Genomic DNA, 25,361 nt, shown 5'->3' with positions numbered 1-25,361 from the left:
TGCTGCCAGAGGAATGACGCCGGTGTCCCCAGGCGGTCCCCACTCTCCAGTCTGTCCTCCACTACTTCGCATGGGAGTCACCTGCTCTGTCTCCCTCATTTTACAGAGGCAAACTGAAGCACAAGGAGGGCACAGTTCTGCTGGGGGTCACACACCGGGCCGGAGCTGAGCCGGGTCAGAACCCTGGTTGCCAGCTCGCAGCCCCGGACCCCTCCCTGCCCCCGGGGGCTGAGTCGGGGGAGCAGATGCCCCTGGCACATGGGGAGCCCTGGCCGGCTGCCAGGCTTTGTCCTTGCTCGTGGCTCAGCCTGGAATGGCTCTTCCAGAGGCTGGCTCCTGCTCATCTTTGGGGTCTCGGCTCAGCACATCATCTCAGAGAAGCATCCCCTGACCGTCGTTTTGGAATGATGCCCACAGATCTGGGTTCAAATCCCTGCCAGGTGACTGTGACCAACATCATTACACCTCTCAGATCCTCAGATCCTCCAGCTAAAATGAGACAGAGACACCGCGTGAGAGGGCCAAGAAGTTTGCACAACCACTGCAGTGGCTGGCACTGGGCAGGAGCCCATAGCTACAGTTTCCTGCCCCATCCTGCCTCTCTCCTCCATGCTGCAGGGGTCACAGGACTCTGAAGCCTCAGCCCTGCCCTCAGGAGCATCCAGGCTGGGGGCAGGGGTGGTGTGCAAGGGACCCCAACAAACGTCAGCCCAAAGGGTAGTAACAACAGGGTAGAGAGGAGCAGAGGTGTGGGCTGTAGGCTTCTGTGTGTTCAACGGGGGAAGTTCTGATCTCACCCTCAATCCCAGTGCCTCTTATGAATCATTGGGAAGAAATTGTTACTCCCGCCACATTTGACCCATTGAGGGGGTCACAGAGACCCAACCCAATGTCAGAGAGAGGACCCAGAGACTCCACCTTCTGATGGAAAGAGTATAAAAAAATTTGTGGACATATTTTTAAAGGACCACAATTTTAAAAAAGCAGAGTGGTTAATGCTATGATGGAGAAAGTGCAGATGTTCTGAGACCTCAGAGGAGGACCTCTCTCTAATCCAGGGAAATGTGGGGGTGATCAGGGAAGGAGACCCAGGTGATCCTGGAGACCAGGGATCGAGTCTCACCCACACTGGGCTTCCTGCACGGAGCCTGCCTCTCCCTCTGCCTGTGTCTCTGCCTCTCTCTCTCTCTCTCTCTCTCTCTCTCTGTGTGTCTCTCATGAATAAATAAATAAAATCTTTAAAAATAAATATATAAAAATAAAAGTATCACACTTAATTTGGCCAATGTCCTTTTGGTAGACCCTTTAGGGTGGATCCCACCGCTCCCTTGCCTGTTTCATACCGTGCAGCAATGGGCACCGTGGTGCAGTGACATATTTGCACACTGATGTAATTATGTACTTACATTCCAGAAGGAGAACTTTAGGGTTACTGCGCATGCAAGCATTTAAAGATTTGCCAAGTCGCCTCCCAGAACATTTTACCACCAGCAAGGCTTGAGAAAGCCTGGTTTCCCATGGGGGAAACTCAATTCTGTTTGTTTAAAAAAGAGAAAAGAATCTGACTGGCACCAGACCTGGCTTTGACTCCCAGCTCTGCCACTTGCCAGAGGGAGTGACACGGCTTCTCTGAGCCTCGGTTTCCTAGTCTGTAACACCGAGCCTTCCTAGCAATGAACATGGGGACTTTTTGCGGGAAGGATAGACAGAGGTTGTCACCTGGGGCCAGGCCAACCCACCCTCTGACCTGGTATAGCAGTAACTGGTTTCTAAGTGCAACGCATGACCCCAGCTGTGTCGCAAGCAAGTTCCAGTCTCTGTGCCTCCCATTCCCGATGCAACAAACTAGATCCCAGGAACCGCCCCCCTTCAGGAGCCACTCCAGCTCCAGCCTCCTTGCTACTTAAGGGAGCTGGGCCCAGCCTGGGTCACTCCACTGGGAATCCAGGATGAAGGTTTTGGCTGGGGTCCTGTCCTCTCTACTGCTGAGATTCCTGCTCACATCCATCCCTGGGGCCCTGGGTACCAACCCCGGCCTGGTCGTCAGGATCACTGACAAGGGCCTCGAGTATGGTAAGAAGCTGTGGCTGTTGGCTGGACTTGGCCAACGTGCTGGGCGCCAGACTGCTCTGCATACTGTGGGGGACACCAACGGGGCACTCTCCCTCAGTCCGGTGGCCCTGGCTCCCAGTCTGGCAGCCCTGGCTCCCAGTCTGGCCGGGTCACCCACCCACTGTGCTACTTGGGCATGGTGCTTGTCTGGGCGGGGTCCCTCACTAGCCAACAAGGATAAGAATTTGGAGCAAACAGTTGATTGAGGGGCAGATTCCAGGACACAGTGTAGTGGAGTGGGAAGGTGAGAGGAGAGAGGGAGGGCAACCAGAAGATGTCATTAACCCAGCCACTACCCACTGACTGGCCCAACTCCACTGGAAAGTTCTTAGGTTCTTAGTCAAGCTTGAAAACATGTCTTAAATCATGATAACGGAATGGTCGTGACCTCCAGAGGAAGGCAATGACCTGGGGGGTGAGAGTGGGGGGCAGGAGGGAGCCTGCAGCCGTGCTAGAAATATGCAACATCTGACTCTGAGAGGTGGCTACCTGGGTGCTTAAACCTTTAAATATTACCTGGTAGTGTCTCTCGTGTATGTTATATCTCGATTTTAAATCGAGCAAAAGCAGGACGACTTTTTGAAAACGATGCTGAAACAAAGCGTCAGGATTCATCCATCCGTAGGGAGCCGAGGTGTTTATACACCCCCCCCCACAGTAACTGAACCAGCGCCTCAGCTGCCTCATCTGTTAAATGGGGGACTGTTAAATGATAACATTTAATTTGATAACATTTTTTAAATTTTGATAACATTTAATCTGTTAAATGATGACATTCCCCCAGGCAGGGTTGTTGGGAGTCGAGGAAATGAAATCAGGGAAGGCTTCTTGGAGGAGGTTAGGGGAGGCACAAAGGTGAGTGGCACCTGGCCAGGCCCAGCGGTAGCATTCGGGCAGAAGGACTGGCACGTGCCTTCACTCGAGGGAGGAGTGCCAGCTGGAAAGAGGGAGGCCCCGGCCTTCTGTGTTTACACGCGTCCCTTGCAGAATCCTGGACCCCTCGCATATCAGAACAAAGGGTGCTAATAAGCCCTGTTTATATTGAAATCCTACATCAGGCAAAATGTGCCTTTGGTTCCTTTCCCGTGTGTGACTGACGATTGTACCATGTTTACTTAGCTGATTGGCTAGAGTTGGACATTTTGGTCCTTTCCATATTTGTCATAGTATAAACCCTGCCGTCGCAGGCATCTACTGAGTGCCTGCTGTGTGCCGCGCACCAGGCTAGGCGCGCCCGTTATCCTCCGAACCCCCTTTTTGCCCTGCAATGATTTCTTTTCATCTTCATGCCAGCCCAGAAAAGAAAGCTCTGTTGCCATTGCCGTGGAGAACGTGAAGCTGAAGCCTTGCTCAAGGTCACCCAGCTAGAAAGATGCCTGCGCGGGGGTTCTAGGCCTCACAGTGTCTTCCGCACGGGCTAGATGCGGGGAAGGGCAGGACAGAGGACCACCCACCGCGCACGCAGCACTCCTGCCCTCGTGGGGTTGCTGACAAAGACACTGTTTCCTCACCCATAACCTGGGCATCAACATAACGGCACCCCGTGAAATGGAGGATGCTCCAACTTCTCCTGTCACTTGGTACACAGCAGGGGCTCTATACTCTGTAACTGTCATTAATGTGTGTAAGCAAGTCGGCCTTTCTCCCTGGAGCAGGTGGGAGCCACCGAAGGGTTTAGAGGGGAGACAGGCAGGCAGGCAGGCAGGACAGGCTGACTTGCAGCTTTTTCCTATCCACAGTGGCCAGGGAGGGGTTGGTGGCCCTGCAGAAAAAACTGCTCAGCATCACGCTGCCCGACTTCGCCGGGGACTTCAAGATCAAGCCCATTGGCCGTGGGCACTATGACTTCCACAGGTGGGGCCCTGAGGTGGCTGGGAGGAGGGGTGGGGATGGGGAGGGAGGGGAGGGAGAGCCCCAGGACCTCCCTGGGCCAGCAGTGGGGAGAGTTCCTCGCAGCATTCAGAGGGAAGTCCTGGGGGGGGTAGTTAGGTTCCCCCCATTCACTCACTCATCCAACAAATATCAGTGAAGACCTACTAGCTGTGTGACCTGAGCTTCGGTTTCCTTATCTGTAACACGGAGATGACTCTGTGATACTCCAGCCTTCGATCTGGCCCCTGCATGTAGTCTGGAAGGGGACATAGACCTTAAACTTTAAATACAGTAGCCCAACTGTTAGAGCTGAGGTGTGTCCATCCAGGGGAGTCAAGGAAGGCTTCCCAGAGGCAGTGGCATTTGAGCTGAGTCTTCAAAGGATCACAAGACATGAGCAGCTGATGCCAGGGGAAAAAAAAGGCATAAAACACTTGTGAAGGAATGGGTGACGGAGAAGAGCAATTGAGTCACAGCTCATCACCCCTTCCCTGCCCACTCCCATCGATGGCTCCACTCATTCTTTCTTTTCTTCAGTCCATCAGCAAACATTTATTGAGCACCTACTACTATGTGCTGGGCATATAAAATGGAACTTGACCATTGTTTTCCCAATATGCGTTGTCTTGGTTTGCTTCTCCCAGCACTTTGTGTCTTTTCCTGAGGCTGGCCTCAGCCTTCCCTGAATCTGATCCCCCTACCTGGATCTGTCGAGGGAGAGGATGGCTCCAAGAAGGAGCTGCCAACCCAGAGGAGTGTGTCAATGTCCCCTATTCCGGATCCCACCCACGATCATGAGATTCCTGGGCTCAGATCCCGACTGTGTGACTTTGGCCAAATGCATCTCTTCCAAGTGGTTCTATTTCCCCATCTGTAAAAAGGGAACAAGAATGGTGCTGACCCCTCTGAGAGGCCTAGGTGACATAACAGATGCCACGTGCTTAGAGTGGCCACATGGTTCAGCACAGAGCACACACCTGCCTGGAGCAGACTTCCAGCCCAGTCCCCCGGGGAGGGAGTGGGGATGGCGGGGCTCGGAGCTGGGGCTGATGCTGTCCACACTGTCTCTCTCTCCTCAGCCTGAGTGTCCACAGCTGTGAGCTGGGTGGCTCTGCTCTGACGCCGCTCCCCAGCCAGGGCCTGAGCCTCACCATCTCTGACTCCTTCATCAGAGTCCAGGGCGAGTGGAAGGCGCGCAAAGCATTTGTGTAAGTGGACTCTGCTCCCAGGCTCTCGGGCCCTGGGCCCATCCTTCTTGGGTCCTAGCTCATCAGAGAAGCCACACGGTGGATGGAAGGAGCCTACAGGGGTCCGAGTCCTGGCTCTTGGTTGAGTCTCTTCCCTTCTCATGCTTCCCTGATGGGGTTGTGGTTAAGTGAGAGAATCCTGTATCTTTTTAGTTTGCTTTCCCCAGCAGCAGGTCCCAAGACAAGAATTCAAATATAAGTATTTTACCTGGGAAATGACCTCAGGAAATGTCCATGGGCGTAGGGGTGGGGAGAAGGGAGGCAAAGAGGGAAGGACGTCAGCTTGGCAGCTGATTGGAGCTCTGCCCTCCTGGGGACCTCTGGAGACCATGCAGGCAGAGCACACCTCTGAGTTACCCCAACTCAGCCATTATGGCCCCTTCTTCCTGTTGGCCCTTGGTCAAGGGTGGCTCCCAGGAGCATGAACTCTCTAGCACCTTGAACTGTTCTCTGATCTCCAGGGTCCGTGGATGGAAAGTGAGTTAGTCTGCTCGGGCTGCCATAATAAAATGTCACTAGGTGATTTAAAATTCTGGAAGCTTGAAGTCCAAGATCAGGGTATCAGCAGGCCTAGTTTCTCCTGAGGTCTCTCTCTTTGACTTGCAGATGGCAGCCTTCTCGCTATGTCCTCACATGGTTGTCCCTCTGTGTGCATGCACCCTGGGTGTCTCTCTGTGTCTTCTTCTTATGAGGGTCAGATTAGATTCTGGCCCACCCTAATGGCCTCATTTTTTTTCCAAGTTTATTTATTTAATCTCTACATCCAATGTGGAGCTCGAACTCACAACCCTGAGATCAATTCTGGCTCCACTGATAAGCCAGCCAGCTGGCCCCTTAATGGCCTCATTTTAATGGCATCATCTCTTTAAAGACTGTGTCGCAAATGTAGTCACATTCTGAGGTATTGGGGTTTAGGCCTTCAACATGTGAATTTGAGGTGGGGACAAACAATTCAGTCCATCACAGAAGGGTTGACCAGTCTTTTCTGGGCAACCTGACTGTATTGATACTTTAGACCTGCACTGTCCAATAGAGTAGCTACTAGCTATGTGTTTTCACTGAGTACCTGAAAAATGGCTGGTACAAATTGAGATCTGCTATAAGGGTGAAACATGAGATTTGAAGATTAGGTACAAAAAAACCCCAGAAGAAATATCATTAGTGATTTTTATATTGTTATGTTGAAATGATAACATATACTATTAAAATTAATTTTTTTCGTTTTCTTTTTCTTTTATTATTAAAATTAATTTTACCTCTTTCTTCTTGCCTTTTTGAAAGTGGCTACTAGAAATATTTTAATTGCCTATGGGATTCACATTCTATTTCTTTTGCTTTACAAAGATGTGCAGGATACACGTCACCATAGTGCACATTCATTCGATCTCCAGGAAAACAAGCAAACTATGCTCTCTGTCCTGGGTTGTTTTCAGCTAAGATCTTTTTGTATGAGCATTTGAAAATCTACCTCATTCTTTTTTTTATCTTTTTAATGTAGTATTATCATTGAGATGAAATTCACATAACACAAAATCCATGTAATGTAAAATTAGCCATTTTATTTATATTTTAAAAGATTTCATTTATTCATGAAATACAGAGAAACAGAGGCAGAGACATAGGCAGAGGGAGAAGCAGTCTCCTGCGGGGAGCCCAGTACAGGATTCCATCCCAGGACCCCGGGATCATGACCTGAGCCGAAGGCAGACACTCAACCACTGAGCCACCAAGGTGCCCCAAAATTAGTCATTTTAAAGTGAACAATTCAGTGACATTTAGTACATTCACAATGATGTGCAACCACCACCTCCCTCTAGCTCCAGAGTGTTTTCATCTTCCCGGAGATCACTGTCCACCGCCTCCTCCCTCAGCCCTGGGCAAGCCCCAATCTGCATTAGTTCTCTATGAATTTGCCTATCTGGGACATTTCATACAAATGGAATCATACGATATATGACATTTTGTGTCTAGGTTCTTTCATTTAGCATAATATTTTTGCGGTTCATCCACATCATAGCATGCATCAGTGCTTTATTCCTTTTTATGGATGATTAATGTCTCATTGTATAGATAGACCATATTTACCCTCGTTCTTTTTTTTTTTGAAAGGGGCAGGGGTTGGGGCAGAGGGAGAGGGAGAGAATCCCAAGCAGGCTCCATATCTAGCACGGAGCCAATGCAGGGCTCAACCTCACGACCCTGAGATCATGACCTGAACCAAAATCAAGAGTTGGTACTTAACCAACTGAGCCACCCAGGTGCCTCTACCCTCATTCTTTTCAAAGGCTGCATAGCATAGATGCCTACAACTTGCTGAATCTGTCCTTACTAGTTGACAGTTGGGTGGTTCATCACTTTTTGCTATGACCCGTGATGCTGCCATGAGCTGCCCCATGCATATATCTTGGCAGGAAGAGCCACAGAGTAGCCTTAGAAGTAAAATTCCTAGGACGGAAACATGCATTAGGATGGATCCCAGCAATCTGTATTCCAGAGGTGCTCTCCCCACTGCAGCACCTGGGACTTCTGTTTACCCACACCTTCTCAAGCTTCAGAACTTTCATCCAACAGGTGAAAACTGGCATCATTGTTATTTTCATTTTTAATCACGTTTCATATGCTTATTTGCAACTGAACTTCCTGTTTGATATCTTTGATCACCCTTTTTTTCCTTTTGAGTTGTTTCGTGTTTTCCTTATTAATTCATAGGAGCTTGTTCTTTGGGTATTAAGGAAATTAGCTTTTCGGCTGGCTCACCATGCAAAGACTTTTTTTTTTACTTCGAATATGGCATTTTTTGTTCACTGGAGTTTTAATTTTCTATGCTGGCAAGTCTATCAGCCATTTCCTCTAAGGCTCCTGAGACTTGGATCCTGCCTAGGAAGGCTTTTGCTCACCCCCTCCCACAAATAACTACACCCGGGCTTTTTTCCTGATCTCTTGCAGTCTTATTTGTAATAAATCTTTACTTCATAGTAATTTTCATATTTAAGATTTTGCTCTAGCTCCTCTTATGTTGGGGTAAGAATTGAGCTCATCTTTCCCCCTAAATGGTGGCTGATCTTAGTCTAGGAATTGATGATTGCTTTTCTCATCTCCTCCAGGAAACTACAGGGTTCCTTTGATGTGCAGGTCAAGGGTATCACCATTTCAGTGAACCTTGTCTTGGGCAGGGAGCCCTCTGGGAGGCCCACCGTCGCTGCCTCCAGCTGCAGCAGCCACATTCAAGATGTGGAGGTGGACATATCAGGAGATTTGGGGTAAGTCACACTGGCCAGCTGGACCCCTGGGTGCATCCCAAGCCCCATCCAACCCAAGGCCTGGCCTCTGATAAGCACACATGTCCAGGTATAATGCAGGGGCACATCACGGGCACTGGGAGGTCACTCTTTGGGGGACCCTGCTGAGATCAACAGATGCAGGCTTGAGCCGGAATACACTGGGGACCACCATCAGGTGAATGAAATCTATTAGAGGAACACAAGGGCTTTTGCCTGAAGAAGAGTGTGTGGACAATGTACAAGTCCTCGGACACATATCTTTTTGTCCAAGTTTCCTTGATTAGAAGTATGTGGATTCTCAAGCCTCTCCCTAAATCTACTGAATCTGATTGGGTGCAGCAGGGGGCTGGGATGCCAGATGCATCGAATCAGCGAGTGTGCTGGGAGCTGGGACACTGCATTTTTATCCTGTCTAGGATTCTGAGACAGAGCAGGGTCCCAGGATGGGGTGAGAAGAGTTCCCTTGGGGACTGGTCTGGCCAAAGGCCAAGGTCTGGTTTTCTCTGCTGCCTCACTGTCCCCACATTCAGAGGCACACAGCTGACTGTCCTCTGTGCCTCTCTCCCCAGGTGGCTGATGAATCTCTTCCACAACCAGATTGAGTCCAAGTTCTGCAGAGTATTGGAGAGCAAGGTAGGAATGTCCAAACTGCTGGCATCTGCTGTGCCACTCCAGAGCTAGGTGTAAGCCTTCATTTTGGCGCTGGATGGCCAGGAGGACTGGCCCAGACATACTTAGGCCCAAGGCCCAGAGAAGATGAATCATTTCCCTGAGGTCATGGAGCCAGTGTGTGGCCAAGCTGGGCAAAATGTAGGTCTCTGGACTCTAAGTATGTTTAGGGAGGCAGAGAATGGTTAGATGTTCAGCCAGTGGTTCACACAGCAGGGACCCAACAGGGACTCCTGCCCCTCCCTCTCCTTGACTTTGTTCACTGTCCCCCAATGCCCTGCACTCCACAAGGCCAAAAAAGGAAATCAGCACTTAGGTGCCTACAGATACCAGGCAGGACACTTGGGGAATGTGAGAACCAGGTGAGAGCTCTGGTTCCTACCTCATGAGCACCTGCCCAAGAGGAGAAGGCAGCCACAGGCTGTCAGTTTTCCCCATTAAAAAAAAACAAAAACAAAAACAAAAACAAACACCTATGTAAAATCTCCAAATTTCAAAATCTTTGGCTAAAACAGAGGTTTCATGTTAGCAAATACTCACTTCACCTCCAAAATACCATTTCTGAGGTATCATGAACCTGGAGGTACGTATGTAGCAATGATTGTGCTTGGGAAGGAGAAAGTCATGAAGGAGGAAAGAGGAACACAGACACACACACACACACACACACACACACACACACACACACACACACACACACGGTCTCCACTGGGTCCAACAGCCAGTCTCATTTTGAGTGCCCCTGGTGGTTGAAGTGGGAATAGTGGGAATAGCAGAAGACCTCACGGATGAGGAGTGGCAAACTGCATTCTATTCCTTTTCTTATTCTGGGGTCCTGGGGTCTAGGTGAGCTTGGGAAATACGTCAACTTCCTTCTTCAGCACCTCATTTCCATGTAGCCATGCCTTTCTCAGTAGGACACAGTATTCTTCAGCGGTGTGGATTTATACTACCCTGCTGATGATGGTTCAAATAAAGATTAGCAATAATATTATACAATAATAGTAATATACTACAATTGGTTTTGATATATGCAATTCATTTCGCTTTGGTTAAATAATATAATTAATGTGATACAGAATATATCATTGTGTAACTATTCTTATCTATAACAATGGCGGCTATTTATTGAGACTGTGGTTTGGCCAGGAATAGTGTGCTAAGCTTTCAACCACTGAACAAACTCTCCACCTTAACCACGACCTTCGAAGAAAGTGCCATTTCCCACATTTGACCTAGGAGGCTCTGAGAGGTGGAGTAACTTGCCCAGTGGTCACCTTGCTAGGGAGGCGCTAGGTCAGCATTCGAACTTCCTAGAATGTGAGGCAGTTTGTACCAAAAGTCTTTTAGGGGCGAGTGTCTTGGGAAAGATAGAGATCTCACCTGATCCCTGACCCTTATGGGTCTTTGGAGATTTGCTACATCTAGGAAAACAAAGAGCCTGGTACAGGACCTTTCAAATTCCCCCACTGGCAGTATCTGACCACCAGGACTAAGAATAAACACTCCCTGTATGCTTGCTCTCTGGGTCATACATACTCACTGTCTCATCCCATGTTTCTCCCAGCCCAATCTCTGGGAAGCACTTGGCCTTGTATCCTGTAGGTAAGAACTCAAAAGCAGGGAGAGATTCTGCAAAAGTCACACAGCTGGTAGGGGGTGGGAGGATTGGACAGGATTTGAACGTAGGTTTGTTCAACTCACCTACTACACCCTTAACCTGCCTCTCTAGGAGGCCTGAGGGCCAAAGAGCCTTCCTTGCCCCATCATGCAGGTCCCATTAGGGGTGGGGCATTCAGGAAGGTTTTAGAAAGATCTGATGGGCCTTTGTCTGAGGGCTTAGCGAGAAGGGAAGAGTCTCCAGTGAGGCCAGCAGTTTCCTGGTTCCTGTGAAATCAACTGTGACTGTCCGTCACCACCTCCATTCTTTGCTTTTTGGCCACAACCCTTGATCAAACTCCCCTCCCAAAACTGAGCCAGCTGCAAAGGGAAGGTTAAGATTTCACCTTTTGCCTGCCCAGCGTCCAGCACAGACCTTTCCCCACATCCCCCATGTGCCTGATTTATGCCTGCTCACCTTTCCACCTGCCCTTAAAATGTCACCTCCCACGCTGGTGGAGCCCACCCCCCTTAGATACGTGGATCCATCTGCACAAGAGGTGGTGGCTGCTTAGTCAAAACAACTGTGTACTGTGGGGGTCACATACACACATGAACACAGAAAATATTTACATATAAATCTAAACATTTTAAGACACAGTAAATACAAATCCGTTTGTCATCTTTTCACACAGGGCCCAGAACTGTTCTTTGAAAATAGTCTCCTGATTGACACTGGACTTTGTCTTTCGTGCATGAAACATTGATCTGCTACACGTTCCAGCTCAGATTGCTTTAACCACAATGAGAATTCAAAGACATTTGCAAAGCAATCCCAGTGAAGAATCCTTCTAGATTTTTATGATTTCTTCCTTCCTAAGTGTTTGCTTGTTCACACCAAGAGTGTCTAACAGTATTTTCTCTAAGCAGCTCACCTCTCCAGAGTACTTAGTTTCCCTCGGTCGTAATCTGTTGGTTTACATAATAAATACTTCGAGCGATTACAAGAGCAAGTATAGCAAACAGGTTTGGGAACACACATTCCCTCTTCGTGAGGTGCACGTCATTCAAGTGGCCACCACGAAGTGTGCGTGCCTACTGTGTGGTGGCCTCCTGGACATGAGCATCAGGGGAAACGTGGAATACTGATCAGTCCAGCCAACTTGTTAAGGGATGACATTTGAGAAGTATCTACTAAGTACACCTGTGTGTGTGGCTATTTCTACTGACCATCTAGTTCTGCTATTCAATTCTAAATTCTGAGAAGCCAGCACCTCCCAGAGGAAAGTATCTCTCAAGGTAGAATGTCGGGCAGCGCCTCCAGCCCATGTGCCCTCGCCAGGCTGGGAAGCTGACTAGCTAGCTCAGATGTCTAGCCCTGGGAACTTGGAAAGGTCTGGTTGGACCCTATGGAGGTCCACGTGGGGGCCTGCATGTTTTTGATCATTTCTGTTTCCTGGCACGTGGCACATGATAAGCACTGATCTAGTTTTTGTAGAATCGACCAATGGGCAAATATATGAAAGACCGTGACTAAAGCGATTAGCACAGTGGCAGACCAAAGCCAGGGGGACCCACTCAGGCTTTCTCCTCCCATGTGTTTCAGATTTGTGAAATGCTCCAGAAATCGGTGACCTCTGATCTCCAGCCTTATCTCCAAACTCTGCCGGGTAGGCTACTCCATCCATCTCTGAATACTCTATTAATTTATATATGCACATATTCATACCTTATAAAACTTTAAATGGGACAGAAATGTAGAAAGTAATAACTTTAAGTATCCTTTTCACCCCCAGATTTTCTTCTAAGAGGTAACTTCTGTTTGGGATATAACCTCTTAGATATTTTTCTTTTGTATATAAAAATAAAGGGGGGCAGGGCTCAGCGGTTTAGCACCGCCTTCAGCCCAGGGTGTGATCCTAGAGACGCAGGATCGAGGTCCCGCGTCGGGCTCCCTGCATGGAGCCTGCTTCTCCCTCTGCCTGTGTCTCTGCCTCTCTCTCTCTCTCTCTGTCTCATGAATAAATAAATAATCTTTTAAAAAATAATAAAAATAAAGGGGCACCTGGGTGGCTCAGTTGGTTAAGTGTCTGCCTTCAACTCAGATCATGATCCCAGGGTTCTGGGATCGAGCCCCACATTGAGCTCCCTGCTCAGTGGAGAGTCACCTTCTCTGTCTCCCTCTGCCTCTCCCCTTGCTTGCACGGTCTCTGTCTCTCTCTCAAATAAATAAAATCTCTCTCTCTCTCTCTCTCTCTATATATATATATATATATATATATATATATGTGTGTGTGTGCAGAATTCTCCCCATTCTGTGGCTTCTTTGGCATGAAGTTCCAGGTATGGAGGGGATGCCAGAGCTGGGCTCCTCCTGCCCTCAGGTGTGTGTGTGTGTGTGTGTGTGTGTGTGTGTGTGCATGTGTGTGTCTGTATGAGGGAGAGAGAACCCAGAACCCACTCAGGCCCCAGCTGAGCATACCACCTCTTCATCGTAAGCCCACCAGTGGGACAGAAGAACCATGTCATCTCTCTTTGGAGAAGCAGCTCTTTGCTCCAGGTCTGGGCTGGGTAGAAGGTCTCGAGGCAGAGGGGCAGGAGGCCCTGATGAAAGTCAGAAGAGTGTGGCTCAGTCGGAGCCCCCATCACCTGGCTCCTAATTCTTCCTCTCTCCTGGTTCACAGTCACAACACAGATCGACAGTTTCGCTGGCATTGATTACAGTTTAGTGGAAGCCCCTCGGGTAACAGCCCAAATGCTGGACGTGATGTTTAAGGTGAGAGTCCTAGACCAGGGGCTTGGATGGGTTCGGCCCCAGTGTACCGTACCCTCAGGGGCAGCCCTTACTTGGGGCCTCCTGTCTCTCTGGCTTCAGATCTGTCCTCATCTCCCAAGTGGTTCCAGCTGTTTCGAGGATGGGGCAACATGGAGTGGTGGGGAGTGTTTCAAGAGCCAGGGCCCCAACAGGTGTCTTACAACTCTTGGGACTTGAAACTCACCCTCTTCCCCTCCTCATCTTGACTACCATGCAGGTGAGGTCAATCAGAACTGGGCTAGATGGCACAAAGCGTACAATGGGCTAATTTGCCACAACCGGGGAGCTTTTCATTTATAAATTCTGGATACACAACCCTTTGATCCAAAGAAAAATACTTTTAATGGGAGAGTTTTAGGCAACGACTTGCCAGTGCCCCCTCATCAGGCTATATGAGCCAACTGCCCAAGTCAGATGTCTAGCCCTGGGGTAGACTTTGAAAAGTTCAAGCGCATCCTATTTCTCTCTCCAGGGTGAAATCTTTAACCGTGATCACTATTCCCCAGTCACCTTCCTGGCTCCTGTCATGAGCCTTCCTGAGGAACACAGCCGAATGGTCTACTTCGCCGTCTCTGATTATGTCTTCAACACAGCCAGCTTGGTTTATCATGAGACAGGTTACCTGAACTTCACCATCACAGATGACATGGTGAGTGAGGATGGTGGCAAAGTAGCACTCACAAATGACAGGGTAACCTGTCCTTCTTCCTTCTTTCCTTTCTATCCCATTTACATAAATGAAATAGGAAGTTATTGAGAAAAAATATTCAGACAAGGAAATATCTACATTAGCACAATTTCCCTTTTCATTTTGGTTGCCAGGAAGTTCAAGCCAAAATCCTTTCTCCCTCAGAACCGTGAAAGACTGTGACTTCCTTGTCTGTGTTTTACTTTTGTCCACTCTAGACCTGTTGTTCTAATTAATATTTTCTCTCATGTTGGTTTGTAGAAGTTTTTTTTTAAAACTTCTAAAAATTTAGTAAGTGAGGCAGGATAATAGATACACTAATAAATGCATAAAGTTTTATTGAGTAGGAAATTAAGACCAAGTTAAAAGTAAAGCACACTTATGAAAGCACTTATAAAAAATCTATTTGGGAGCTTCCTTATAGCCAAAGTGAAAAAGGTCCATGATTTCATGATTCCTGGTGAAAGGAGAGACAAAGGCTTCCTAGGACTTACCTCTAAAACAAGTGTCTCAAGTGGGACTTTGTATAAGGAATATTAAATTTTATAGTGGACCACATCTTTAATAATTCTCAAGTTTCTTTAATACTTCTGGGTTTCAGAAAATTATTTCTTGTGGCCTTTTGTAAAGCTGAGGACTCGTGAACAATGTCAGGATGATGAGGGAAATGCAGTGCAGCCCCACTTGGTTGATCAGTTGGCTCTAATAATATTTGAGGGACCATCTCATGGGTGGATGGAGTGGCTTTTTGTCTTCTCAGTAACTTCTCACACTCACACACAGGCCTTTTACTTCTATTATCGTGTTTGAATAACCCACCCCGCCTGTGGTGCAGTCCTTTCTTTTAGTGGATTGGATCATGCTAGCGGTGTTTTATAATAGTTATGCGCTGGGCCTTGTGCTAGGTGCTTTGTACCCACCGTCCCATTTAGCCCTCACAATGACCTGAGAAGTGGGAGCTCCTATTATCCCCATTTTATAGATGAGGACATTGAACCTCAGAGAGGTGAAGGGACTGGCTTGTGACCACACAGTAACAAAGCCAGGAGCCATCCCTAGGTCCTTATGACTGCAAATCTCCCCACCACAGACCCTCTGGGTGTGCCCCACATGTCACCTATGTCCCGAGGAGAGTGGCCAGGACTCTGGCAACTGGTGCTTGTGCTGAGTGCAGGGCAGGTAACTCACTGTTGCTATGGTAACCAAGGTAGTATGGTATCCCTGCCCCTCACCTCCCCATCTTTCTTAGACCTTCAGCTGCAGTGGGAGCACCCAAATAAAACTTTGTATCTCTTTGCTGCAGGTTCCCCCTGGCTCTAATATTCGTCTGACCACCAAGTCCTTCCGCCCCTTAGTCCCCAAGGTAAGCCTTCTCTCAGGCCTAGGCAGATACAGGCCAAACCCACTAGCCTTCTAGTGGTTTCTCTTTAAAACCATGATACAAGGGATGCCTGGGTGGCTCAGTGATTGAGTGTCTGCCTTCCGCTCAGGTCCAGATCCAGGGTCCTGAGATCGAGTCCTGCATTGGGCTCCCCACAAGGAGCCCGTTTCTCTCTCTGCCTGTGTCTCTGCCTCTCTCTGTGTGTGTCTCATGAATAAATAAATAAAATCTTTACAAAAAAAAAAACCAAAAAAAAAAATAAAATCCTTGGTACTATTCTCAGTTTAACCAAGAGTCAGAATGTGTCAGTGAGGGCCCCAGTGAAGGCAGGTATTTCCTTCTGCAGGCCTCAGGAACCCTTCTCTCCAAAGCCCAAACAACAGAGACCTGAGCCCCATGTCCCTGGGACCACAGGTTGCCCAGTCTTTTATCAACGATATCTGAGAATCCCAAAGAATGCTAACATGTCCCACCAAATGCATCCTAATTAATAATATCAGATGATTGCAGAGGGCACCCTAGGGACCAGGCACTGTTCCTGGTCCTTTAAAATTTATTTTTTGACTCAATACTAAATTCTCATGGTTCAACACATTAGACATAAGAGATCCTAGAGTGGAAAATTTCTGTCCACCCTGGCCCCTAACCACCCAGTTCCCATACAGAGTCCACATTCTTCTGGGGATATTCTATGTATATGGGAACAAACGCTGTGAATCTTTTCCATTTTTATACAAAACAGAGACATAGTATACACACCAATTTGTACCTTATTTTTTTGCCTTACCATCCTAGGAGATCATTCTGCAGAGGTAGAAAAGGAGCTTCCATACTCGTGTTTTCCTGGGCACCCAGCCGGCCATTGTATGGACTTACCCCATAGCTTGCTTAATGGGTCTCCCAGGAAGGACTTGGAGTTGTCGCCAGGTGTTGCTACAGCAGTGTTGCAGTGACTAACCTTGCAACTCTGTCATCGCGGGGCTCAGCTCATCATTTAATCCCGCAGAAATCCACCTGTCCTCTCCCCCACCTTCCCAGTCCTCCCAAGACACAGTTCAGACAGGCGGTCGTGTTGAACATGGCTTGTAGAAGGCCCGAGGATGGAGAGAATTATAATGGGAAAAGACTTTAAACTTCAAGTCCTGCAGTACCTGGGTCGTGTCCTTCCATAAGGTAGCCTCATAGGCCCTTTCTCTCCCTTGAGCCCCAGAACCGTTCATCCTGCTGCCAATTTGTCAGAACTAGATTGGGAGGGCCCTTGGTGGCCACATCCTGGCTCCAATATCCTTTATGTCCTAGAAAGAGGAAGAAACTCTCCCTCCCTCTTCCTGCTCATGTCAGCAATAACCTGGCAGAGAAGCAATTCAGCCCACCTTCTAAATAAAGCTCTGTACCTTCCTCAACCTTTTCAGTGCCTCCCTTTTACAAGAGAATGTAAAGTTTACACATTTCATAACAACAATAAAAAGCTTACAGGGACTGTCATCCTTCCCCCTAAAAAGGAGCAGTTTTGCCCCTAAGTTAAATACTAGTTAAACAGAAAATTGTGAGTACTTTTGAAACTGTGGGATCTAGTTGTGTCATATTTCAAAATTGCTGGGGTCTGGTCTCCACGTGTACAGTTACCAAATTACAATAGCTCTCACCCAGGGCTCAGGGAGGAAGGGAGGGGTGTGACACATTTGGCCCAATGTTTTGGGAGGACAGTTTGATAATACCCATAAAAGGCTTGAAAAATATCCCTGCCCTTTGACTTGGCAGTTCCATGTCTAGGAACGTCCCCCATCCTCCCACCCTCACTCCCAAATAGCCAAGGTACACATAGCAGTGATCATTAAGACAAACCCTTGGAGACCACCTGATGCCCACTGTGGTTACATTACCCATGCCCGAGAGAACCCAATGCAGTCACGAAATACATGGTGCAGACTCTGGATGTCTGACAGGGCAAGATCTCCAGTTGCACCATTAAGAGAAAAAGGGAACAAAGCATTTTGTGAAAATAGAATCAATTAAAAAGCATTCTCAGCTTCATCCAACTCCCTCGGGGTTCCCTTGGTAAACCTGCATATTTCCTTCTCTTGACATAGTATCGTCATTCTGCCCCCAGTTAGCCCGACTGTACCCCAACATGAACTTGGAACTCCAGGGAGCAATGGCCTCAGCCCCATTCCTGAACTTCAGCCCCGGGAATCTGTCTTTGGCACCCCTCATGGAGATTGAAGCCTTTGTGCTCCTGCCCAGCTCCATCAGGGAGCCTGTCTTCCAGCTTAGTGTGGTAAGGTTCAGAGCCTTTGCAAATGCTGTTCCCTTTTCCTGCATGCTCTTCCCCCTTCCTTCAGATCTCAACTTAAATATCACTTCCACAGAGAGGAGTTTTTGGATTGCCTCTTACCATCAGAGGCCCCCTGTCATTTTGTTTTCTTAAAGCGCCCTATTATTTTTCTGCATAGCTTTTATTATAAAGATACTTACGTAGCAGTCTGCAGGTTTATTTGCTTAATGCATATGTTCCCCACTAAGTGAGAAAGGGCTATTGTTGAGAGGAAGGCATAGTAGGGGTCTTTGACTTGTTTGCTCTGCATCTATATCTGACCCCTGAAGACTACATTTCCCAGGCTCCCTTGGACTTTGACTTCTAACCAAATCAGCAAATGAAAAGCTCTGTGAAGAGAATAGAGGGCAGGAAGAAGGAAGAAGACAGAATATTTCTTCCTCTGTCTTTGTCCTGGACAGAGACTCAAGCAGTGACTGCGTCTCTTCCATGGTGGTTCCCATAACCCCAATTCCTCCTTCTGCTCTTCCAGTCCTGTGGTGGAAGCAGCTTCCTGCCTCTGCTAGTACCTGAGTCGCCCCTCTAACTCTCTTTGGCTTCTTGGCAATTCCATAATTCTTGTAGCCAAGTCCCTATGTTAAAGTCCCTCTGAGTTAAATATTGGGGGGGGGGTGTCTCTCCTTTCTCAATGTACCCTAAGAGCGAAGGGATTCTGAGTCCTTCTGGGTTCCTGCTCACTGGTTGAAGAACTTCACTTTCTTGTTTCGGGTTTGAAATTCAACAAGACAAATTTCTGGAGGGATGATTGCTTCTAAATGCTATATCTGCAATTTGATTTGTCATTGTTGTTATCAAATTTGTTGTTATTATATATTATAAATTAAAACCAAATATACTATAAATATTATTTTTATTATTATCACCACTAGAATTGACTCTTAGCCCTGAAACAATCCTTTTAGAGATCTCCAGGGATAGGCACTCTATACCTCGTGGTAATCTATTCAAAGTTCAATCACTATCATAGTCAGCAACTTCAAGTAAAAAATGTTCAAGTCCAAGTTCAAACATTTATTGAGTACCTATGATGAGCCTTCGGGGAGTCTGCAGTCTAGTGAATAAGTTCCTGCTTTAACTTACTGAGTTGTTTGTTTAAAGGAAACAGCAGGTCCAAATAGTATCCTTCCTATATGTGACAACCTTTCTCATTTAAACCTGTTTTCTTCTACTGGAATTTCCAGGCTACTAATATATCTGCCACGTTGACCTTCAACACCAGCAAGATCACTGGGTTCCTGAAACCAGGAAAGTAAGTCAGCCTCCTGCCCACAGGGAGGCACTCAACTGAGCTCCTTCCATCTGGACACTGTACCCAATTCTCTGTAGGGGCCTGCCATTGGGGAAGGAAACTTATATTTTACCCCAACTGGCCCAATTCTTTTGCCCCACTGGTCCTGCCTCCACAAACTTCCTTTCCACCTAATCCCCCATTACTTCCAAATTTCTAAAGAATTTACTAATACTGCTTTTTCTCAATCTGTAAATTTTCTACATCAGCTATATTGAGTTTCTGACATACACTACCCCTTTGTGAGTCTTCCCAGTAAGGTTGTATCACTGATTTGAGTTCTTAACCATCTTTTCCAGTCCCATCCCTACCCTGTCCTCAGCTCTGTGTCTTCTCAAGCCAGTACCTCCTTTCTGGGGACCCCCACACTGCTTAGGTTTCCCATGGACATAATGCCCCCATCTCTGAATCTTCTTTGATTCATTATAGGGTACGAGTGGAACTGAAAGAATCTAAAGTTGGAGTGTTCAATGTAAGTTATTATTGTTTTTATTTATGAAATGATTAAGGTATTAACTAATTTAGTGTGTTAACTAAACAATATTATGGCACCTATAGGAGAAAATGGAAAAATGAGAAGAGCTACTCTGTGCCATAGAAAAGTGTAGAAGTTCTCAAGGACTTGAAACATAGGGCCAAACAACCGTTATATCCCAGTAGAAGATAAGATATAATTAAATTGTCTGTTGAACAGAATTCTTTTCACTACAAGAATAGAAAGCCAACTAAAAGTGTCTTAAGCCAACAGAAGGAATTTATAGGGTCATAAAACTAAAAAACAAATGGAAAAAACCAAGGCTAGAAGTTTCAGGCAAAACTGGATCTAGGTGCTCAAATTAGTGCATCAAGAATCTCTCCCCAAGTCTCCCTTCTGCTTTCATCTGTGTTGGCTTCGTTCTCTGACAGGTTTTTCCCACTGGTGGAAAGTCTGAAAATTTTGTAGTTTAATTCTTTTTTTTTTTAAGATTTTATTATTTATTTGACAGTGAGATTGAGAGAACACAAGCAGGGGGAGCTGCAGAGGGAGATGGAGAGCAGGCTCCCCACTGAGCAGAGAGCACATTGTGGGGCTCCAACCCATGAACCCGAGATCATGACCTGAGCCCAAGGCAGACACTTAACCGATTGAGCCATTCAGGTGCCCCTGTAGTTTAATTCTTTAAAAATCCAGGTGCTAGCTCTCATTAGGTTAATCTGAGTCATGTGGCCATTCTTTAGCCAATCACTGTGGTTAAAATTGGACAAACATGGGTTTCACCTATACTCTTGGAGCCAGGATGTTCAGTCCCAAGCCATATGGACTGAGATCAGAAAGGGGGGGCCCCCAGGGGAAAATAGGGACTCTGTTATTGAAACAAGAAGGAATTAAGTGCTGGGCAGGCTGAACCAAGAGATGATTTCCACAAGGAGGGACAAGTGGCAAAATGGATGGCCCTATATTAAAATAAGAAAGATAGTGGGAAGATCAGTGTGGGCAGAAGTGATCAGGGAGAGATTTCTGATGAGAGGAGGCTAAGGAGGAAATGGGTAGAACTTACCTGTAATAAGTATCTTACTTTTCACCATCCTGCTAACACTGGCCCCTCTGGCCAGCCTCCCCCTACCTTGCGCTGCCCAGATCCTCCCTTACGGACTTACAACTTGGAAATAAATGTATAACCTGTAGGGAGAGACGCTGCTCACAGGGACCCCAAAGGATGACCCCTTTCAGGGAATGAAGGAGGAAGTAAATGATGACACACTAATATTGCATCTGTGTGTGGCATGTAAGAAAGTTCTCGGAGGTAAAACATTCACATGTAAAGATTCACAAAAAGTTATCAGATTTCGGGACACAGAATGCAGAAAGCAAGAACTATAGAATCAGATAAATCCGGGTTCAAATTCTGCCCCTGCTGCTGGTCCTAAAAGTCACTTTCATTCTGTGGCCTCGGTTTTCTTGTCTGTGAAGAGGGGGCAGTAATACCAACTTCAAGGGGTTATTGTGAAAACTGAATCAGATATATATGTAATGCTCTGAGCCCTATACTGGGTACATGGAGTTAAAAGTGGTGTTTTATAATTTTTGTTTCAACAATTTTTAAAAAGTATGTCTTATACAAGCAATTCAAGATAACATGCTGTGAAAAAAATTAAATTGTAAAGAAAATAAAAAATAAAGACAAGGCTAAACCAAACCTTGATGTTCTTCCTAGAGGAAAGACAGTTGGGTGTATAATCTTCCAAATGTTTCTGTCTCTTTTTTTTTTTTAATTTTTATTTATTTATGATAGGCACACAGTGAGAGAGAGAGAGGCAGAGACACAGGCAGAGGGAGAAGCAGGCTCCATGCACCGGGAGCCCAACGTGGGATTCGATCCCGGGTCTCCAGGATCGCACCCTGGGCCAAAGGCAGGCGCCAAACCACTGCGCCACCCAGGGATCCCTGTTTCTGTCTCTTGCACACAAATAAATGTGTGTCTCAAAATAGTTTTATCTCATTAAATAGTAGCATGATGTAGGCATCTATTCAAAATTTGAGTTTTTTCAGTCTTATTTGCCGTGTCAGCACATACAAAACTAGCCCTTCCCCCAATCCCAGGTCCACCTTGTGGAAGTTTGTTGGTGGGCAAAGTGGCACACGTGGTCATGGTGTATCTCTCCTGTTCTCCACCAGGTGGAGTTGTTGGAGGCCCTACTCAACTACGGCATTCTCCACACCCTCTACCCCAAGGTCAATGGTAAGGATCACTAGGGATTTTTCCAAGTCAAGGAAGACAGTGCTCCTTTGAGGGAAAAGTTGCTGGACTTGGAGATGGCAAACAGAGCTCTTCGGCAGGCTGAATGACTTAGGCATTTCTCCTCCTTGACCTTCAGCAGCCTGCGAGAAGGGCGCTTTGAAGGTGGTCTCATTCCACACACTGCCCCCCCCCCCCGCGCACCCCCCCAGGGCTCTAGTGAGCTCTTTGGAGCATAGAAAACCTCTTCCTAAGAGAGAAGGAAGGACTCACAGAAACGTGCCCCCTATACCCTGAAATGGCAGGTAAAAGACTGAGGACCAAGTTAATATAGAGGGCACAGGGCAGCTCACCTCTGAATTCATGTTTCCCAGTCAATTACCAGCTCCCTAGTCAGAAAATAAAGCATAAAGCCCTAAACGCTGTTTCTAGAAGGCTCTGCTTCATTTGGCTGCAAGAGAAAGCAGGACAGGGGTGGAGGGCAGAGAGCATCGTATGCCGCCCCATACCTGCCCGTCCTCCCATATAGCAGCAGGGCTGGGAGCTCAGCCTCCTGTGGCAGCCTGCCTGAGTTGAAATCTCAGTTCTGCCTCTATGACCTTGAACAAGTTACTTGGCCACCCTGTGCCTCAATGTCCTTATCAGTAAAATGGAATTAATAGTCTTACCTACCTCATAATCTTTGGTGATAGTTAAATGGGAACATACTGTGTATAGAGTCTGCAGAGGGAAACTTGTTTTTTCTATTACTTTATATATTTTTTTAAGTTTTTATTTATTTTTTCATGAGAGACGCAGAGAAAGAGGCAGAGACATAGACAGGGAGAAGCAGGCTCCTCACAGGAAGCCTGACACGGAACTCGATCCCCAGACCTGGGATCATACCCTGAGCCGAAGGCAGACGCTGAACTGCTGAGCTACCAGGCGTCCCTCTATTACTTTATTTATGATTGTCATTTATTAACAAATCTCTCTATGTTATGCCCCAACCTCCAGAGAAGTTGGCAGATGGCTTCCCCCTTCCTCTGCTCAAGGATACTCAGCTCTATGACCCTGTTCTGGAGATCCACAAGGTCAGTGGGTTCAGGTGGACTTTTGAGGATTTGGGGAGGGGAGTTGGTTAGTTTTTCAGGTTCAGAGGCCATAGCTCAGTGGGTGGGACCCCACCCGGCCCTGCAGCTCAGAAAGGGGAGGGTTGCCCCAGGCACGGCTAGATGTCGTGCAGCCATCCATGTGGTCTTCAGAAGTGGCCCCCCTACAGAGGCAGGGGGCATTTGACACAGCTTGTGCCACACTGCCTTCCACACCCCCACGATGGGTGACCTGGGGAAACCACAAGACCAGCTCATCCTGAAAACACTGCCAAGGCAACAGCCCAGGTTCTAAAAGCCATTTGTAAGTTTTGAAAATTTCTTCTAGATTCTTAAGTGGAAAGGCTTTATCAGACATACAGGTCTGAGGTGCTCCCCCCTCATAAACCCATTGCCCCAGCAGGCACACAGTTTGAATTTTGGTGTGCTGCCTCCCAGTCTTTTTGCTTTCTCTAGGTATTTTTAAAACCTGTGTGCTCATTTGTTTGTTTGTTGGAGATAGTTGCGTTGGTCATACTTATGCCTGTCTTCTTTCTTTGCTGTTTTTCTATTTTGTTGCAATCTATCCCTGCCTCTCCAATGTTAATACAGTTGTATTCATCAGAGACCATAATTTATGGAACTATTTTAATACCAAGGAATACATTTGATCTTCATTCTTCTCTCCACTGTTCTGACCATGTGTTTTCTGGTCTGTCTGTGCCCACGGTTCAGGTTATCTTTCTAGAATAGCATCTGTAAGGTGGGATGGCTGGGTTGGGTAGCCCTGTGAGCAATAAGGGCGATGCTGCGTTGTGTCTGGTATATCGTCAACATCCAGCAAGTAACAGCCGCTAAAGCAGCAGAGTGGTCAGGGACCTGGAAACATGGACCAACTGCTGTATTTGGAAGACAAAATATCCAAAGTCCTTTTGGTCCAGAGATGCTCAACATCCTACTGCTGAGTGTTTACAAGGAGTCAGACAGCTGGTTATTTGAAGTAAGGACTGACAATTCACGCAGCTGGCCTCAGCAGGGCACATCAGAAGATTTATTATAAGCTATCATGCTCGTTAGACTGTTGAGGTCATTTGTTTGACCCCCAAAGACAAGGGCTGGATCACTGTAGGAGAGGATTGGATATGGACTTGAGTTCAGAGTTCCCGCCTCTTCGGATGATGGAAACTTCCAAGGAGCTAGGAGAGTAAACCTCAGCGGTGCGCAATTTTGTGTTATTTGTGAAGTAGAGAAAATTTAGGTGACACAAAGGACATTTATGGGGCCTGCCAGGAAGCAGCAGCTTGGGAAATGACAGATAAATTGCCACCTTAGAGAAGGTGGCTGGCAAAAGCTGTGCTTTATGGAAACCTTGGGGATGGAGGCACATTCACGATTTATGCTCTGACCTGGTTTCTGGAAGAGCTTGTGCTTCCCCCAACGTGGGCCTCCCTTTATATTGGAGATGCATCTTTTTGGCGTAGGGAATGCTTTTGCCATCCTGTCCTGTCTTGTCTTTTCTAGGACTTCCTGTTCCTGGGCACCAACCTCCAGTACCTGAGAGCTTGAGGGCAGGGACACAGCCGGGGTTTGGAGGACACAGCCGGATTGGCAAATTGCATTTCCAGATGTGCAGCGTAGTCCTGGCAATTCTGGGAAGATGAAGACTTCTCTGTTCTCAGCTCTCAGGGAGAGCTCCACCTGGCTTCTGCCCCCACACTGCTCCTCTTCAGCAGGTGCACTCACACCATCTCTGACTCTGGGCTTTACTCCCCCCACCACCACCCTGCTCCCAGGATGGACCATCTTCCCCCACTGGCCTGTACTGTCTTTAAGGGCAGGCATCATTTTTTTAGTCATCATCTGATCCCTGTGCCTGGCACTTAGTAGATCCTCAATAAATATTTATTGAATGGTTCAATGAAGGAACCACTTGGTACCTAGTTGAGCCTCTCTACCACCCACTCTCTTTTGTCTGAGAGGTCTTTGGATGGCTAGCCCCATCCATGGTCTCCAAGGCTCAACCCTGACCACACTCCCCTTTCTCAGTGGCTGCTGCTGTGGGAACCTCAATGAGAGAACAAGAGATTCCACTCCCCACTGGGCCCCAGACTGGCCCTGGTGCTCAGATCTGGCATTTGTCTATCTCAGTGCATGGGCCGCTCATGGGCTCACTTCAGTGTGTGCTTCCTCCCTCACTTCTTGCCTGCTGCAGACAAGGGCACCAGTGGGTCTCCCAGAGCAAAAACTCAGCCTCCTGCTGCTCTCCCCCATTGAAATGGGTATAAAT

At 47.4% G+C, this 25,361-nt stretch overlaps 1 protein-coding gene across 1 annotated transcript; it reads left to right on the top strand.

Moving 5' to 3' along the window:
* Positions 1 to 1,918: 1,918 nt before the first annotated feature.
* On the top strand, positions 1,919 to 25,014 carry LOC129497956 (lipopolysaccharide-binding protein-like). Its single transcript, XM_055307239.1, has 15 exons — positions 1,919 to 2,073; positions 3,852 to 3,966; positions 5,064 to 5,192; positions 8,336 to 8,491; positions 9,082 to 9,145; positions 12,387 to 12,450; positions 13,465 to 13,556; positions 14,068 to 14,244; positions 15,587 to 15,646; positions 17,775 to 17,942; positions 19,181 to 19,248; positions 19,717 to 19,759; positions 21,944 to 22,007; positions 23,001 to 23,077; positions 24,596 to 25,014. The coding sequence occupies exons 1-15, from the start codon at positions 1,950 to 1,952 to the stop codon at positions 24,638 to 24,640; spliced, it is 1,446 nt and encodes a 481-aa protein (XP_055163214.1). The 5' UTR covers positions 1,919 to 1,949; the 3' UTR covers positions 24,641 to 25,014.
* The last annotated feature ends 347 nt before the right edge of the window (positions 25,015 to 25,361 follow it).

Source organism: Nyctereutes procyonoides, unplaced genomic scaffold (assembly GCF_905146905.1).
Source record: "Nyctereutes procyonoides isolate TBG_1078 unplaced genomic scaffold, NYPRO_anot_genome, whole genome shotgun sequence".
NCBI lineage: Eukaryota > Metazoa > Chordata > Mammalia > Carnivora > Canidae > Nyctereutes > Nyctereutes procyonoides.
Note: the sequence above shows the minus strand (reverse complement) of the source record. Positions and strands in the feature narration are given on the sequence as shown.